This window comes from Octodon degus, unplaced genomic scaffold (assembly GCF_000260255.1).
Source record: "Octodon degus isolate 3935 unplaced genomic scaffold, OctDeg1.0 scaffold00056, whole genome shotgun sequence".
In the NCBI taxonomy this organism is placed as follows: Eukaryota; Metazoa; Chordata; class Mammalia; order Rodentia; family Octodontidae; genus Octodon; species Octodon degus.
The window spans coordinates 11,170,384-11,187,552 of record NW_004524632.1 but is presented as its reverse complement, the minus strand read 5'-3'; the positions used below and the strand labels follow the sequence as shown (position 1 = coordinate 11,187,552).

The 17,169-nt window shown below is 56.7% G+C and overlaps 2 protein-coding genes across 5 annotated transcripts; one reads left to right on the top strand and one right to left on the bottom strand.

Annotated features, from left to right (window-relative positions):
* Positions 1 to 178: 178 nt before the first annotated feature.
* Becn1 (beclin 1) lies at positions 179 to 9,706 on the top strand. 2 transcript variants are annotated; one of them, XM_004633795.3, is made up of 12 exons: positions 179 to 287; positions 406 to 534; positions 2,834 to 2,901; positions 3,650 to 3,708; positions 4,450 to 4,540; positions 4,617 to 4,753; positions 4,830 to 5,024; positions 5,771 to 5,917; positions 6,502 to 6,651; positions 7,614 to 7,674; positions 8,139 to 8,281; positions 8,950 to 9,706. In XM_004633795.3, the coding sequence occupies exons 2-12, from the start codon at positions 408 to 410 to the stop codon at positions 9,116 to 9,118; spliced, it is 1,347 nt and encodes a 448-aa protein (XP_004633852.1). In that variant the 5' UTR covers positions 179 to 287; positions 406 to 407; the 3' UTR covers positions 9,119 to 9,706. The 2 variants fall into 2 exon arrangements, with proteins under 2 accessions (XP_004633852.1, XP_023573854.1); XM_023718086.1 differs by having other exon boundaries at positions 179 to 301.
* Positions 9,707 to 9,799: 93 nt separating this feature from the next.
* Cntd1 (cyclin N-terminal domain containing 1) lies at positions 9,800 to 13,930 on the bottom strand. Of its 3 annotated transcripts, none has more exons than XM_023718087.1 (6): positions 13,522 to 13,930; positions 13,155 to 13,329; positions 12,277 to 12,439; positions 11,413 to 11,557; positions 10,881 to 10,977; positions 9,800 to 10,468 (listed from the first exon to the last, which is right to left on the bottom strand). In XM_023718087.1, exons 1-6 carry the CDS (start codon positions 13,665 to 13,667, stop codon positions 10,295 to 10,297), a joined length of 900 nt encoding a protein of 299 aa, XP_023573855.1. In that variant the 5' UTR covers positions 13,668 to 13,930; the 3' UTR covers positions 9,800 to 10,294. The 3 variants fall into 3 exon arrangements, with proteins under 3 accessions (XP_023573855.1, XP_023573857.1, XP_023573856.1); XM_023718089.1 differs by having other exon boundaries at positions 11,452 to 11,557; XM_023718088.1 differs by having other exon boundaries at positions 12,277 to 12,403.
* Positions 13,931 to 17,169: the final 3,239 nt, after the last annotated feature.

Sequence of the window (17,169 nt, the reverse complement as noted above, 5' to 3'; positions counted from 1 at the left end):
TGGCTCCGCGGAGGAGTGACATCTCCAGGACGAACACGGACTCTGAGAACACCGAGATCCCGCCTTTCCCTCCCCACTTCCCCTCCCCCTCCCCTCCCCTCCCCTCCCCCTCGGGCGCCCGCTCTCCCCGCCCACGGTGCGTGATGACGTCACTTCCGGTGCTGACCGGAAGTCCCCGGCTGTTCCCGGAAGCGCTGAAGCCTGGGCAATGGCTGTCCTGGACGCCTCGCTCCGGGGCCTGTCTGAGGCCGCGGCGCCGCCACGGTAGAGCGAGCCTGGGTCCCGAGGTGAACAGCGTAGGGTGAGCTGGGTCCCCGGGCCCCCGGCCCCTCCGCTGCCTCGGGCCTGGCTGCGCCCACGCCGGCCCCGGCCGGGCCCTGACGCCGCCGCCTCCCCGCGCCGCAGGCATGGAAGGCTCCAAGGCGTGCAGCAGCACCATGCAGGTGAGCTTCGTGTGCCAGCGCTGCAGCCAGCCCCTGAAGCTGGACACCAGCTTCAAGATCCTGGACCGCGTCACCATCCAGGAGCTCACAGGTGAGCGACGCCGGGAGCGGTGGCGGGACGCGGCCTGGTCGCCACCCGGGCGGGAAGGCGCCCCGACGGGGCGTGTGTCTGCGGCGGAGGTCCGCGTTCCCGCTGCGTTCCCGGCGGAAGATCCTGCGGCCAGCCGAAGTGAGCTCATGGGCCAGGAGCCAGCTTCTTCCTGGAAAATCTAAAACTGCCTCATAAGATGGTTGTAGCGATGATTTTCGGTGGGGTTTGGGGTGCGGGGCTTGTTCGTTTGGTTTTGAGACCCAGTCTCGCTGTGCGGTTCACTCTGGCCCAGAATTCACTTTGTAGCCCGGGTTGACCTTGAACTCACAGCGATCCTCCTGCCTCGGCCTCCCGAGTGCTGGGATTACAGAGGTGCGTCATTCTGCCTGGCTTTGTTTTGTTTTTTGAGACAGGGCCACAGTGTGTAGTCCAGGCCAGCCTCACCCCTGCTGACCGCTAGGTGTGCAGGCGTGCGCCCTGTGCCGTAGCTATGTTCCCCTCTTTTATCTTGCTGTGTTTGTGCGGTGTGGTATGATGTCCTTGCACACGGCAGGGGCCCCCTTATTGTGTGTGTGTGGGGGGCAGCTCAACCCACCAGGGGGCGGGGCTGGCTGGCTTGTGGTGCTGGGGATTGAACCGCGGTCCCTGTGATTTGCCAAGCTTGTTCTAAGTAGGTGCTTTAGACCACTGAGCCATCTCTCCAGCCCCAGGCAGGAGCGCTTCTGATGTTTACCATTTCTTTGTGGTCCTGGCTCTTCAGAGATGCACAGAGTGTTCCCGTCACTGGTGGTCACTGTTCTGTGCAGCAGAACCCAGGCCACCGAGCTCAGGGTCTGTGAGGTCAAGCCTGGGACTCCAAACGTGAGTGCGCCCAGCAGCGCAGGGCCTGGCCGCGCTCGGCGTGATGTCCCCAGCCCCCCTCCCTAGTGCCAGTGACAGTACTTTTCACCTTTTTGTTCTTGCTAAACAGGATTTCATTGTGTATCTTTTAGCTGTGTACTTTTTACAAAGGGGTACACTCACATGTCCTGAGTCCTGAGCGTTACAAAGTAGAAAGGTTTCTTTCCCCCATGTGTGATGTGTTTCTTTCCAAGTATTCTTTTCTTTTTTTTTTTTCTCGGAACCAGGGATTGAACTCAGACCCTTGAGCTTGCCAGGGAAGCGCTTATTCCACTGAGCCATCTCCCCAGCCCCTGCTTTTGCTTTTTTTTTTTTTTTTTTTTTTTTTTTTTTTTGCGGAACCAGGGATTGAACTCAAGCCCTTGTGCTTGCCAGGGAAGCGCTTATTCCACTGAGCCATCTCCCTGGCCCCCAGCCCCTGCTTTTGTGATGGAAAATTTAGAGGCAGTCATGAGCCCCCCACCTATAAGTGCCCCCCGCTGCTGTACCTGTCACCGTGACTGGTTTCCCAGGCTATCCGCATACTTCACAGCTCCCCAACAGTCCCTCCATCCCTGATGATACAGACTGTAAATATCTATGCGTCTTTGAAAGATAAGGGCCCTTTTTAAAGTAATCCTGGTATGTGTTATTATGCAGATCTGTAATCCCAGCACTCTGCGAGGCTGAGGCAGGAGCATCAAAAGGTCAAGCCCAGCTTGGGCAACTTAGTAAGACCCTGTCTGAAAATAAGAGGCCTGGAGAGGACCAGGGAGATGGCTCAGCACATAAGCGCCTGCCTGGCAAATGCAAGGTTCTGAGTTGGATCCCTGGTGCCAAAAAAAGGCCTGGAGGGGGATGTGGGGTGTGGGGTGTGTGTTTGACCCTGTGGGATTCAGACCACAGTACTGCACAAGAACGACTTCACCATTCCCTTAGCTTGATTTGACAGAGAGAAGGGAAAAGACAATAGGTTCTTCTTTGTGTAAATGTTAACTTAAGAGAAAGAGTAGGAGTGTTAATGAGGATGTTTAAGATTCTTTCCCTTTTTTTTTTTTTTTTTTTTTTTTTTTGGTGAAACTGGGGATAGAACTCAGGGCCTTGCTCTTTTTTTTTTTTTTTTTTAGGCCCTTGCTCTTGCCAGGGAAGTGCTTATTCCAGTGAGCCATCTCCCCAGCCCCAAGATTCTTTTCCTATACTTTAATGAGTCCTCCTGCTTATAGAAGACTGGCCACGAGTTCGAGACCAGCCTGGGTTACCTAGTGACACCCTGTCTTAAAAAAGAAAAAGAGGGGCCGGGGAGATGGCTCAGTAGAATAAGCACTTGCCTGGCAAGCGCAAGGGTCTGAGTTCAATCCCCAGTTCTGCAAAAAAGAAAAAAGAAAAAGACTTTCTCGCTCAGTATTTTTCTTGCTTCTAGCTCCGTTACTTACCACAGTCCAGGTGAAGCCAGGAGAGGCCCAGGAGGAGGAGCCTAATCCAGGAGAGGTAAGAGCAGTGCCGTCTGCAGGTCTCCTGACACAGCTGGCGAGCTCTGGTGCGCGTGCAGGGATGCGGCTGTGAGCACAGACCGCGGCTATGCAGGGCACCCCAGGAAGCTGCCCTGGGGAACAGGGTGGGGCCGGAGGCCTAGGGGCGCAGCTAGGCCAGGAACACAGTGGGGCGGCCGTGCTTGGGCCCCTTCCTGTCAGGCAGCACTAAGCACACACCTGAGGCTTGTCCTGTCCAGGTGACAGGAAGTAGCTGGGGATTTCTGCAGGTTGCCAGAGAAAGCCCTAGAAGAGGCCAAGGGCCAGCCGCTGACTTCTGTGACTCACCTACCAGTGCTGTCACAGGACTGCCTGCACGCGAGCCTCGCCGCATCTGCGCTGGCCTTCTCCTTGCAGCACGGTCAGGGTGTTCTGTGCCCATCCCTGGCCGCTGCACATTCAGAAATGCAAAGTTCATCATAAATTGAGTAAACAGGCTGGGGAGATGGCTCAGTGGAATAAGCGCTTCCCTGGCAAGCGCAAGGGCCTGAGTTCAATCCCCGGTTCTGCAAAATAAATAAATTGAGTAAACATAGCTAGGAAATGCTGCTCCGCACCAAAATAAATCGAACAATACTGTGGCTTTCCTGTACCAAGAAAATCCTGTTCCTTACATCTGGTTTCCTGGGGCTTGTGAGGTCAGCGGAGGGAAGAGCCAGTAGCCATGCGGCTGCTGCAGCACGCTAACCCCCTGCTCTCTTTACCAGGAGCCATTTGTTGAAACGCGCCAGGATGGAGTCTCCCGCAGGTTCATCCTCCCAGCCAGGTGCCTGCTCTGCCCGGCCCATTCCTGTTCCCTACCAAAGGCCAGTGGGGTCTCAGCTCAGAGTCAAAGGCCTGAGCTGGGTGCTACAGAGGAGTTGGCGCCCTGCCTCGGGCCCCCTTGCCCTGGCCCTCCACCCCGCAGGCCCTATCAGTTTTCTTTTTTTTTTAATTTTTTTTTTTTTTTTTTTATTAGAGAGAGAGAGAGAGAGAGAGAGAGAGAGTGTGGTGTGTGTGTGTGGCCAGCTCAGCCCACCAGGGGGCGGGGCGGGCTGGCATGTGGTGCTGGGGGATTGAACCGCGGTCCCTGATGCTTTGCCAAGCTTGTTCTAAGTAGGTGCTTTAGACCACTGAGCCATCTCTCCAGCCCCCCTATCAGTTTTCATAGCCATTCGCACCAGGGTACGGATGCTAGCACTGATGGGAGCTGAGGGCGAGGCTGGGCGCTGGCTGATTACAGAGGCGGCTCTGAGCAGCTCCGGGAGCCAGCGCCTCCAGCATGCGGGCTCTAGTGTCCCTGGCCGAGGGCCGAGGGCCGTGCTGCTTCCCACAGGATGCCTTTCCGACACCCTGCCCTCTCTGCTGCGAGCACAGCACGGCCACTCCTCTGTAATCTGCCAGGGCCTCCTCGGGCTGAGTGCCCCGTGGAGCCCAGCAGGGCCTCCCCAGGGAAGAGGCACCCTTGGGAGGTGGGTGGGCCGGGCCTTCAAGCCTGTCATGTAGCCCTGGGCTGGGGCGCCTGCAGGATGATGTCCACGGAGAGCGCCAACAGCTTCACACTTATTGGGGAGGCGTCAGACGGCGGCACCATGGAGAACCTCAGCCGCAGGCTGAAGGCAAGTGGGCCCGGTCTGTGGCGAGCAGCAGGCCCATTGGTGTGGTGTGGCCGCCCTGACCTTCCCGCACTTCCAGGTCACTGGTGACCTGTTCGACATCATGTCAGGCCAGACAGATGTGGATCACCCGCTGTGTGAGGAGTGCACGGATACGCTCCTGGACCAGCTGGACACACAGCTCAACGTCACTGAGAACGAGTGTCAGAACTACAAGTGAGCGCATCCTCCGTGCACCGAGCCCTACTCCTGGCTTCCCTGTCAAGTGCGCCATCTGTCACTGTCCCCACAGGCACTGTCTGGAGATCCTGGAGCAGATGACAGAGGATGACAGTGAGCAGTTGCAGAGGGAGCTGGAGGAGCTGGCCCTGGAGGAGAAGCGGCTGATCCAGGAGCTGGAGGAGGTGGAGAAGAGCCGCAAGGCGGTGGCTGAGAACCTGGAGACCGTGCAGGCGGAGACCGAGCGGCTGGACCAGGAGGAAGCCCAGTGCGTGCCCTGGCCCTGTGCGCCCGCCCGCCACTGTGGCTGAGGGCGGCCCCCGCGAGGGGTTCTGTGTGCGTGTGCGTGGCAGGCAGCGGAGCCTAGGTTTGCTTGCTCCTGAGGCTTGCAAGCGTGTGCTACCACATTCAGATTTTTTTCCCTGGGGGTCTGTAGGGGGTCAGGGACAAAAGGTCAGTGTGATCCAATGAAAAAAGGGTGCTAGTTAAAGAGGGTGCTGGCCAAGGCTGCAGTCTGGGCCCTTTCCTGAGGGAGCAGCTAGCTAGGGTGAGCAGCCCTTGGCAGCCCCTGTTCGTTCCAGCCGGGCTCAAGTCCCGTGGTGGCCTTGGCCTGAGAGAGCGCTGGCTCCTGAGGGACGCAGTGTCCGCACTGAAGAAGACAGTGGGGTTTACCAGACAGTGTGAGGGGCGTGCTGGTGTTGGTGCTGGGAAGATGATGCGCTGGGAAGCGAGGGGAGGGGGTCCCGTAGGGCTGGTGTGTGGAAGGGGCCGCTCTGCTCGCTTCTGAAAAAGAGAAGAGCGTTTTCAGTTGCAGTACAGGGAGTCCTTTTCTCCTCCATCTTTTCTGCATCTGGGCAACTAGAATCATTTTTGTGCCTCCCACACAAAGTAGCCAGCAGCTAAGGCACACATGCGCTCTGACTGGGTCCACGCAGATACCGGAAGTGCCTTGCCCAGAGGGAGCTGTGGTCTGCGAAACGGCCCAGCAAGCGCCCTCGGGCCTGGCTGTCGCAGGTACCAGCGGGAGTACAGCGAATTCAAGCGGCAGCAGCTGGAGCTGGACGATGAGCTCAAGAGTGTGGAGAACCAGATGCGCTACGCCCAGACGCAGCTGGACAAGTTGAAGAAGACCAACGTCTTCAACGCCACCTTCCATATCTGGTGAGGAAGGGCGGGCTTGGTGTGGCAGGAGTGCTGCAGCCCTGGACCCTCACTGGTGTCTCCTGGGCCGGGCCTACCTCCCCCGAAGCAGGATGATGGGTCACCTTCCCCTAGCCAGGTGCCTGCCACCGTGTGTGACGGGGCGGGCCCAGCTGATGGCTGGACTCCCATGGCGCGCTCGAGCCTGTCACTTACGGGATGTTGTCTCCATCCAAGAGACCACCCGTGTCCACAGCTTCGCTTCCCACGAGGGGCTGGGAACGGGAGGGAGGAGTCAGGCCGAGTTCAGAGGAGGAGATAGAAGTGGACGGATCCAGGAGCGCGCAGGGGTCACCTCTGCGTGCATGGGTGGTGCTGGGGATCAAACCCAGGGCCTTGTGGATGCAAAGCAGGGGCCCTGCTGGTGAGCCCAGCCCGAGCCTGCAGGTGTTGAGGGGGTGGGAGCTCAGTGTTTGAGGGTACCCTAGTTTCTGCTTTACCACCTGAGTGGAGGGAAAGGCGCCTTAAGCGGTGGGCACCTAGGGGACATGCTGCCTGGAGCTTGGGCACGGGCGCCAGAGTGGGCCGTCTTCTCCCTCCCACAGGCACAGCGGCCAGTTCGGCACTATCAACAACTTCAGGCTGGGCCGCCTGCCCAGTGTCCCTGTGGAGTGGAATGAGATCAACGCTGCCTGGGGCCAGACTGTGCTGCTGCTGCACGCCCTAGCCAGTAAAATGGGCCTAAAGTTTCAGAGGTGAGGGACCAGGCTGCCAAGAGGGGTGTGCAGCTCCTGGAGGTCCCCGCAGGGTGGTGGTCGCCCCTTTCTGTTCGAGTCTGGTTTTCCATCTGTCAAGGTTTTTCCCGCTGACAGGGTGATCAGTGGTTCCAGCGTTATAAAACCTCGAGAAAGTTTCAGTTATTTGTTAAATCTGACCCTTCGGAAGGCTGAGGCAGGATTCCTGTGAGTTCAAGGCCAGCCTGTACTGCATAGTGAAACCTTGTCTCAAAAAGACCAAGAAAATAAAGAAATAAATATCTTACTCTAAACACATATTAGTTTGTGAAAGGGAGGGCCTCAGACATTTATGTAATACATGCAGGGCTTTTTATTTAGTACAGGGTCCACAAGGCCTCTACACAGATCAGACTCGTGAGCCTCCTGTTTTCAGCTTCTCAGTCACCGTCTCACGCACCCTGGTGGTGGTGGGGGGCGCTGGCACAGCAGGCTGGGGATTGAACTCTGGTCCCTGTGTCTGCCTAGCAGGTGTTTCAGTCCGCTGAGCTCCACTGAGCTATCTGGTCAGCCCTATAAATGCACTTTTTTAATAAAGTTGTTTTTGTTTTTTGAGAAGTCTTGCTATGTGGTCCAGGCTGGCCTTGAACTCATGTAGTGTGGGCTAGCCCCAAGCCCCGGATCCTGCCTCATCATCCAGAGTACTGGGCTCAGGGCTGAGGATGTAGCTCGGGCATAAGCGCCTGCCTGGCAAGCCCAGGGTCCCGAGTTTGATCCCTGATACCCACCCCTCCAAAAAAATCCTAGCCTCACAAACGCGTGCTACCGTACTGGGCAGCAAGGTCTCCACCGAGGTCTCCTCCTGCAGGGCAGTGGGAGGGAAGGCAGGGAGTGAGACCAGAAGTTCTTGGGAGGAAGCAGATCGAAGAGCCAGCTGTCACTTGGGAAGAGTCACGGATCCATCTCCGTCTTCCTCACTTTAGGTATCGGCTTGTTCCCTATGGAAACCATTCGTACCTGGAGTCCCTGGCAGACAAATCCAAGGTACACAGTTCTCAGTCCGCCTAGCAAGACGATTCTGTTTTGAGCCTGGGGCTGAAGCTCACTGGAGCACGTGCCTGGCATATACCAAGCATTGGCTTCCATCCCTGGCACTGAGAAAAACAAAAAAGGGTTTGCCTGGTAGCAGCATCAGTCAGTGTGCGGCTCAGACTGAACACTCCACGCAGGCCCGGTGCCTAGAGCCCGTGTGGCTCTGGACAGTCAGGCTTTCCGCCCGTCCAGAAGGGCAGGGCAGTTCAGACCACGTGGGCCGGGCTGAGGAGCGGCCGTGCAGGGTGGGGTTGGCGCAGCCCCTGCTGGGAGACCTTGCCTTGTTGTACAAGGTCGTGCCACACTCCTTTCCAGTGGATACAGATGGAGGATGGCAGGAGAGGTCAAAGGACTGGGACCCACCTCAGGTCACCTGTCCTAGCGCTGTGACCACAGCTCCTCTCTCACTGGGACAGGAGCTGCCGTTGTACTGTTCTGGAGGGCTGCGGTTTTTCTGGGACAATAAGTTTGACCATGCTATGGTGGCTTTCTTGGACTGTGTGCAGCAGTTCAAAGAAGAGGTTGAGAAGGGCGAGACTCGGTTTTGTCTTCCTTACAGGTCAGTACCATCCCCACCCGCACTGGGGGAGCTTGCAGAAGGACCACATTGAGTGGCGGGGAGGGCCATGAAAACGTGGGCAAAGCCACATCCCTTCCGTGGTGGGAGGCAGCAGCCATCACAGGCCCGATGCCACCGGGCTGCGGCTGACCCGGCGCTGCAGGCAGGCGGTGTGCAGCTGCTGGGTCCTGGAGTCTCGGGTGGTTCTGGGGTTTTCTTGGCAGAGCTCAACTGCTGTGCAGTGGGAGGTGTGTTTTCCCCCGAGGCCTCTGGAAATGTACAGGAATGCCTCTCGAGCGTCCAGGATGGGTGGAAACTCTAGCCCGAGACGGGAAGGTTGAGCTGTCACCTGACACAGGCTGCTTTCCTCGCGTGAGCTCAGGAAAGCCCAGGATCACAGTCACAAGCGCTGTGACCCTCCCTCACCCCTGCAGGCTTCTCAGCTGTTTGGGTGTGTGTCCTGTCCCTGTACTTCACAGTGACAATAGGCTCTTGTGACAGCCTTCTTGATGTTGGACTTTCAAGCAAGTCCAAAACACAACATGGTCCCCCGCCAGGAGCTCTGGTAGATGACGCCAACGGTCCCATGATCTGTCCCTCCCCTGCTGCTGGCCCGCGCCACCTTAGCTGGGGCTCAGTTACAGAGCTCGCTTGTGTGCCGCCCGCAGGATGGACGTGGAGAAGGGCAAGATCGAGGACACTGGCGGCAGTGGGGGCTCCTACTCCATCAAAACCCAGTTCAACTCCGAGGAGCAGTGGACGAAAGCACTCAAGTTCATGCTGACCAACCTGAAGTGGGGTCTGGCCTGGGTCTCCTCGCAGTTTTATAACAAATGACTTCCTTTTTCTTAGGGGGATGTTTGCCTTAAAGGCTTTAAATTTTGTTTTGTTTGAAAAAAAAAGTTTTGAATTAAATTTGGGTGATATTAATCGGCACATATTTACAATACCCTAAGAGACAACAATCCCCGAAAACCGCTTTATTTTAGGGCGATGTGTGGCAGGTGCTTTCCGGAATCGCAGCCCCCCTCCCCAGCCCCCGCCCCGGCCTGGCCTTTACTGACACTCATGCCTGCCTTTCTCCCTGAAAAAACGACTCATGTAAGTTTCTTTTATTTAACTGAGTTGAACTGGAGTTGACTTGCTGTCGCTGGATTTTTTCTCAACCTCCTATCCTTAACATGCGGAGTAGACGCTCCGCCTCTCCACTGAGACGCTGAGCTGTGCGAGGGCGCTGCCGGAGGACGGGGAATGACCTCGGCGGCTCCGGGTGCCATCCTGCGACGCGCCCGCTGCGCCCCTCGGCCGCCCGCCCGCCCCCACCTCCGACCCTGAGCACTGCGCTCCGCAGTGGGCTGGGCCACGCGGGTTGGAGCGGGTCTGGAGAGGCTGTATAATTTGTAATAAAAGGTTTGCTACAATGTGGTAGCTGTGAGGGCCGCTGTGTACTTTGTATTCTGGGAAAACCGACTTAAGCGCAAGTATGTGGCAGTCCTGATGGAACATGAAGATGGCATAGTTTTAGTTTTTAAACTAGGGAAAGAGCCAGGAATACAGCTCAACAGCCTTTGGGGAAAAAAAAAAACTAGGGAAAAACTCCAACATCCTAGTGAAAACAGACCTTCACAGAGAAAGCATACTTACTGTGTTGCTCTCGGTGGAAGAACAGGGACCTTACATCAAAGGAGATACGGGCAAGCTCTGTGACAGGGTCACCCGGAGTCTCCTTTCAGGGACTCTTGGCCCACACTTATCCCTGTGTTCAACAGTCCCTATTCATGAAATTAAAGGACACCCAGAAATAGCTTGTTAGACATAAATGACCACCACCACCAGCAATCTACCTCAGCCCAGCTCTCTGACACTCAGTCTGGTGTGACAGAAAGGACATGCTTGTGCCCAATGGCTCCTCCGTGGGCATGCAGAGCAAGCCTAAACTTGGCACTCGTCGGCTCCCCGAGGCTGGGCTCCTGCCAGCCTGAGCGCAAGCGTCCACGTGGGAGGCCACTGGCCTCAGCAGCTTCTGCCCGCCTCGGTGGCCCTGCGGCCCAGGCGGCCTGGGGGGGGAGGCACCGGCTGCCGCCGCCCTGGAGTGCTGGCTCCGACGCTGTGGGTCAGGACCGCGTGGGAGAACTCGGCTATGCTCCCGGAGGCGATGCCGGTGATGCTCTGCAGGTGCCCCACGACCTGCGGAGCAGACAGACGGGCTTCCTGTCACGCGCTTGCGGGGCTCTGCGGCCCGCTGTGCGCTTGCCTCAGTCCACAGCAGCGACTCGGCAGACCCCTGCACTCACTGGGGCCCACGCCGCATCGGGGCACCTTTGCTCACAGTGTCGGCACAGAGATGCGCTTGGCCTCTTCCGAGGAGTGCGAGATGGGTGCTGGGGAAGGTCACCTCAGTTCTCACAGTGGTGGGCCGCGAGCACTAAGACCTGAACAACGCCGCGCGGCTGCCACGTCCCAGGAGGGAGCAGGCCCACCGGTGGCCTCCGGGCCACCCCGCCCCAGGGCAGGGCGCGCTGACGCTAGGAGTCTGGGTCCTGCTCTCGGTGGCCCACGCGGAGCCGCGCCCCTGCAGCAGGCTCTGCCGTCTGCTCACCTGGCTCCAGCACGCGTGGTTCTGGATGAAAGCGCTCGCTGCAATGACGCCTGCTGCCAGGAGCATGAAGTCCTCCTCCACCGACCCGAACTTCTCCCTGAGGGATTAAAGCCACGCTGGCCTCACAGCTGGACCGTGCCGGGGCCTCAGCTGGGACCTCGGGTGTTGGACGCTCAGGCCGGCAGTGGCCAGGCCCTGCCTACCTGCCGGTGCCCTGCTGGCGCTCAGCGGGGCTGAACGCAAGCCCCCGCCGAGTGCCAGCAGCTTCTGTTGCCTCCCTGTCCCTCTGACAGCTGACTCACAGTAACACTTCTGGCCAACTTGGACCCGTGACTGGCTTTTTCTCCCAAGTGACTATAAAAGCAGTGTAGTGATCCCACATTATGGACGGCTAGGAAGGAGAAGCTAGGAAGGAAAGTGTGTTGCCTGAAGGAACATAGAGGTAAAAGGAAAAGCTGCTGAGCCCTGCTGGGTGGGCACCAGCCCGGCCCACCCTGCGCTGCCCTGCGGCCACCGCCCGGGACGCCCGTACCCTTGCAGCTCACTGGGCGAGGTGTTCCCCACGGCAGACCTCAGCAGGCTCCTGTACACAGGCTCGTGCAGAAGGTAGACCAGGTCGAGCAGGGTCAGGCAGGTAGCGTGCAGCTGTGTGGCCGGGACCGCGCAGCCGTTGTACCCTGGGCGGGAGGGAGGCGGTGGGCACCGCGCCGCTGCGCTCTGCCCACCCGCTGCTGTGCGCGCTGTCCAGCTCCTGGTCTCTAAGCTCCAGGAGCAGAAGGTCAGCTTTAAAGGACAAAAGAACAAGCAAGAAGCCTCCATCTGTAGTATATGTGCCAGTCAGGAGTTGTTCCTTTATTTTTTTGTCTTTTTTTTTTTTTTTTTTTTTTTTTTTTTTTTTTTTTTTTTTTTTGGCGGAACCAGGGATTGAACTCAGGCCCTTGTGCTTGCCTGGGAAGCGCTTATTCCACTGAGCCATCTCCCTAGCCCCTTTTTATTTTTTTGTCTTTTTAAGACAGGGTTCTACTGCGCAGTTCCAGCTGACCTTGAAGTCACTCTGTAACCCAGGCTGGCCTCTAACTCAAAGCAATCTTCCTGCCTCAGCCTCCTGAATGCTGGGGTCACAGGCCTGCACCACCAAGCCTGGCTGTTCCTTTTATTCCTGTCCATAAAGTCTACTCTGACTCTGCAGTAAGAAAAGTGTGTGCAGAGCCCAGGTGGGAACCAGCTGCTAAGCCTCAGAGCTCTTTCCCCTGGCAGTGCCGAAGGGGACACCGTGGTTACCCAGGGCACCACAGTCCTCCTACTCTTCCTCCCTGGAAGGTCCCGCCCGCTGTTCCCAAAGCTCTGGAATCATTTTTGTCATCTCCAAGCTGTGTTCCCTGGTGTGATGAGCTACCTAAAACTTCCAGGAGCATCTCCACATACTCCAGGGGAGTGGAGAGGTTGATCTGGAAGTCCAGGGACTTCAAGACGTCCAGCTCCGACTCCAGCAGCTCCTCCTTCGTGTACGGATACCCCAGGGCCTGGAGGAAGTGCAAGGCCACGAGGTTGTTGATGATCTGAACCAAGGAAAACCAAGGGTGGAGTCGGACACCGGCTCCGCGGGCCTGACCCATCCGCTTCATTCCAGCCCCCGCAGCACTGTGTCCCCCCCAGCCTCACCACAGGCCATGAGCTTGCCTGCTCCCTCCTCCCGAGCCCTCCCCATCACGCTAACTGGCCCCTCTCTGCTTAGGGCCGCAGAGCTGCTTTCCCTGGGCACATGGCTGTCACGGGGCTTTCCTGGCAGTCTGCATTGAGCCCTGGTGAACTCCTCCTACACCATCAGGGTTTTCAGTGCTGCAGCCCTGGTGCCCAGCATGGCCTCCAGTCACAGAGGAGACCAGCATGTGTGGCAGGAATGACACTTCGCTGGACAGACAGAGTACTGCAGCCACACTGTGCCCTTCCTCAGCGTGGCTGCCTGCCTTTACTGCCGACAGGCTGGCAGTCCAGGCCCCTTTGTAAACTGTCCTTAGGTGGAGGGAAGGACAGGTGACCTGTGTGAACAGTGGCATCTGTCCAGCAGTTAAGAGCTCAGAAACAGGACTTGGGGCTATTGAATGACGGCCTCTGTGTGACTGTGTGCTTAGGGGGTGCGCTCGGGATTCTAATTGCGCTCTGGACTTTCCACCCGCGCAGTGTCACCTGGCCTAGGCCTGAGCCTCCCACAGCCGCCTCCCATGAGCCAGTTCTCGGTAACCCTCAGGCAGCCCCCAGCAGCTCCCGGCTTACTTTGTAGTGGAAGGAAAGCTTGCTGGCCAGCTGAACACAGGACACCAGGCGCAGGGCAAACCTGCTGCAGAGCTGCTCCTTCTGAGCCCGCCAGTCCCGAGCCTCTGCGCGCTCCCTGTCCCCCCGCTGGGCTGCGGCCTGGGCGCAGATGGCCTCTGCCTGCTTGACCATAAACCTTCGGGGAGGGCAGGGCGTGAGCTGCACACCTGCCACAAGGGTGCGGGAGCCTCCCCTGCTGCACGCTGTTCCAAGCGGCTGGGGTGCTCACGTTAGCAAGTAAGGGAGGGTGAGCCGCCAGCTTGCGGCCGGCCTGAGGGCGCCAGGGTGCTGCCTCTTGTGGCCTGCAGGGCCTCTGCTCAGGGCTTACCTTTCCAGGATTTCTACAGCCTGGTAGCTCACGGATTTCTCCAGACACCATTGTTCAGACAGGAGAAAAATGAACTCTGCCAAACAGGAAAGAAGAGGCTTATTCACAAGTGCAGCCAACACCACCCCACGCCCTTGGCACCACATCAAAGTCCCGGTGGGGTGGGAGAGAGAGCCAGAGGTGAGAAAGATGAGCCCCAACGACCAGGGTGGTGCTCAGCTGCCTCTGCGCCAGCAGTGAGCAGAGGCAGGACAGTGCGCACCGTGTCCCTCGGGACCCTCTGCTGCCTGGGGGGGCACCGATGGAAGGCTTGGCTGGCCGCACAAACACACAGCTGGCCACCGCACCACACTAGGAAGCCAGCTTTTAGAACTGGGGACTCTGGCTTCAGCACGTGCTGGCAGGGCCAGGAAGGTAACTCCTGCAGCTCCTGTGACCCTGTTTGTTTAGTCACCACCCTCTGGAGGCGCCCACAGCTGGACGCTGCCTGCTGGGTAGCCCAGGGTGGCGGGCCTCTCCCCACCCCACCCCGGTAGGTTCCTGGGAGTGAGCTGTTCCGAAGGCACAGCCCCTGAACCAGGGAACGAGGCTGGGCAAGGGGGAAGGGACCACTGGGACAGTTCCTGGTCCCCCTCCCCCGTTTCTCTTTGAAAGAACAGCCCCAGATAGAATTCTACTTAGCTTGCTGTATCTTGAGAGGGCAGAAACGGGGCAGTTGTCAGCACTCCAGAGAGAGAGAGAGAGAGAGAGAGAGACAGAGAGAGAGACAGAGAGAGACAGAGTGAGAGACAGAGAGAAAGAGAGAGAGAGAGAGAGACAGAGACAGAGACAGAGACAGAGACAGAGACAGAGCGCCCGCAGAGCTGAGAACTTTTATCAGGGAGCAGTGAAGTCACAGGGTGAGTGGCCTTATCGGAAATGCTTGAGCACGAATATTTCACATTTGGGGATTTTTTGGTCTTTCTACAGATTTTTAACATGTGTATTTTGCGAAGCAGAGTGGCCTATAATCCCAGCACTTGAGAGGCTGAGGCAGGAGGACTGTCATGAGTTTGAGGCCAGCCCAAACTACAAAGGAGTTCAAGGCCATCCTGAACTACACAGCAATGTCCTGTCTCAAAAAGAAAGCAAAGCAAAGAATATTTGGAGTTCTACTTTGAAATCTGAAATGGTTCAAAATGTAAAACATTATATTGACAAAGAATTAGTTCGGGCTTAAAGACATATTTGTATACATATAATCAAATTATTGTCTTTTCAAATAATACAATTTGACTTTCTTAGAGGAAAAGCTATTTTTAAAAATCACACTAGGAGCCGTCCTCCCAGCACTCCAGGAGGCTGAGGCAGGAAGACTACAAGTTTAAGCCTGTGGGGAGTTTTGTGACTTCGCAACTTAGCAAGACTCTCAGATAAACAGTAAATAGGGTCAGGGGTAGAGCTCAGTGTGAAGATCCCAGACTCAATCTTCAGGACTGAAAAGAAAAAAGTCCTCAAACTAGCACAAGATAGTTTAACAATGTACTTGACAGACAGAACCTTTACCCAGAGCCTTATCTAACACAGACCACAGCTCTGCTAGTAGTGTCCCACCCAAGACAGAATTAGTTTAAGCAATCCAGCAAAATGTCCTAGGACATAATTGCATGTTACTAGCTAATCCTTTTATTGCTGGACTTTAGGCTTAGTTTTGTTCTTTCTCTGTCTCTTTCTCCAGATGCTTTTGTTTTCATCTGAATTATCTGGGGACTTGTTTTTTGGTTTTTTTTTTTTTTTTCAGAACCGGGGATTGAACTGAGGCCCTTGCGCTTGCCAGGGAAGCACTTATTCTACTGAGCCAGCTCCCCAGCCCTAATTCAATTTTTTTTTTTTTTGGGGGGGGGACTTGTTTTATTTTCCAAGAAAACTGGGCTTGGGCAAGGAGAATGGGTAGTAGTTACACCTCTCCTTTAAAAAAAAAAATGTCCTCTTGAGATAGGGTCTTGGGGCTGGGGAGATAGCTTAGTAGAATAAGTTCTTGCCTGGCAAGTGCAAGGGCCTGAGTTCAATTCCCGACTCACTATACAGCTCAGGCTGGCCTTGGACTCATTTTGTAGGCCAGGCTGATCTCAAACAATCTTCCTGCTTCAGGGAGGACTGCAGGCGTGCGCCAGCACACCACCATGCCCAGCCTTCACCTCTGCCCGTTCTACTACAACTCAGATTTACTACTGAAGACAACACACCCCTCCACCTTCTAGAACTTGGACTCCATCCCTCTTTGTCATTGCTTTCCTTTTTTTTTTTTGGAGACATGGTCTCACTATATCTGGATTTGAACTCACTCTGTAATCCAGGCTGGCCTCCTACTTGCAGTGAGCCTTTCTGCCTCAGCCTCGCAAGAGCTGGGTTTAGACCGATGTGTCACCATCCCCAGCTTGCGGCCGATTTTCTGGAAAGCCTGGCTGATAAAACTGTTGCTTCTACTTCCACATCCACCCTGTAGCAATTTTCTTTCTTTTTTGTACCAGCAGGGATTGAACTCAGGACCTTGCGCAAGCCAGGCAGGCGCTTATTCCGCTGAACTATATACCGCCCCTCCCCCCTTTTTCCTTTTTTGTAGTAATTTTCTGTAGTCTGGCTTCTGCCTTTCCCAGCCTGCTAAAACGATCACTTGTAGGGCCAGCAGTGGGCCCCACTCGGAGCTATCACAGGCCATCAGTCCTCTTGGGCTTGCTGCTTCAGGGACAGGACGCTGCTGAAACCTTTGCCACACCTGGTAAACCTCCCTGGCGTGAACTCTCTTGCCAGCCACTCCTTCTGCTTTCCTCTCAGGAGTCCTTCGCACTCCACCGCCCTGAACACCAAATCCTGTGCCTGGCATGTCCTTGGCTGTGTGCTCCCTCTAGGAGCCCGCTTCCTGCCATGGTTGCAACAACATCGTTGTGAAGATAACTCACAAACTTTTCTTTCTAGTGCGGACTGCTTTTTTAACAACCTACCAGCAACCTTCCTCTTCGAGTGCCTGAACCTCGGGAAACCCAAAACCAAATAAACCGTTTCCACAAACAGAAGTTACAATTTCTCCTCTTCTGGTAGTGTGTGGCATCTTGGTTTTGGTTTTGATTTTTTGGTAAGACCACGGATTGAACTCAGAACTTCCCTCATGCTAGGCAGCTGCTCTCGCACTCAGCCGCAGGCCTTCTTGCTTCCTTTTCAAACCAGACCCTGCTAAATTGCCTGGGCTGGATTTGAACCTGCGATCCTCCCGCCTCAGGCTCCCAAGTAGCTGGGGTCACGGGTGCGTGCCCCCACGACAGCCGCGTCTCTTTAAGGCATCGTCGACACCCAGAAAGTACGCCCGCTGGATCCCTATCCCACCTTCGCTCCGTTGCGGCCGGGGACCGGAGCTCAGGCCCCGCTGAGCCGCGTCCCCGGCCCCCCACTGGATGGTTCCAAGGCACGCGGGAGCGCGGCTGGGTGGCGCCTGCGTGCAAGCGCAAGGTCCCGAATTCTATCCCGGTGCGAGAAGGGGAAGGATGGGGGGGGGGCACACCCGTCCTCCAGCACTCTGGAAGGCGGAGGCGGGAGGACGGCCGCTGCCTGTCAGCGAACCCTAAAACCTCCACCGCCAGCCCGGCACGCAGCGACGCGCCCGCCCGCCGCCCG

Bases quoted from the DNA above. Each gene is read 5' to 3' on its own strand.
- Becn1 (XM_004633795.3), top strand. From the start codon at position 408: ATGGAAGGCTCCAAGGCGTGCAGCAGCACCATGCAGGTGAGCTTCGTG. The intron at 3,709-4,449 runs GTGCCTGCTCTG...GGGCGCCTGCAG, and splicing joins AGGTTCATCCTCCCAGCCAG to GATGATGTCCACGGAGAGCG. The intron at 4,754-4,829 runs GTGAGCGCATCC...CTGTCCCCACAG, and splicing joins AACGAGTGTCAGAACTACAA to GCACTGTCTGGAGATCCTGG.
- Cntd1 (XM_023718087.1), bottom strand. From the start codon at position 13,667: ATGTGGTGCCAAGGGCGTGGGGTGGTGTTGGCTGCACTTGTGAATAAG. The intron at 12,440-13,154 runs GTAAGCCGGGAG...TCCTTGGTTCAG, and splicing joins AGCTTTCCTTCCACTACAAA to ATCATCAACAACCTCGTGGC. The intron at 11,558-12,276 runs GTAGCTCATCAC...CCTCCCGCCCAG, and splicing joins GATGCTCCTGGAAGTTTTAG to GGTACAACGGCTGCGCGGTC.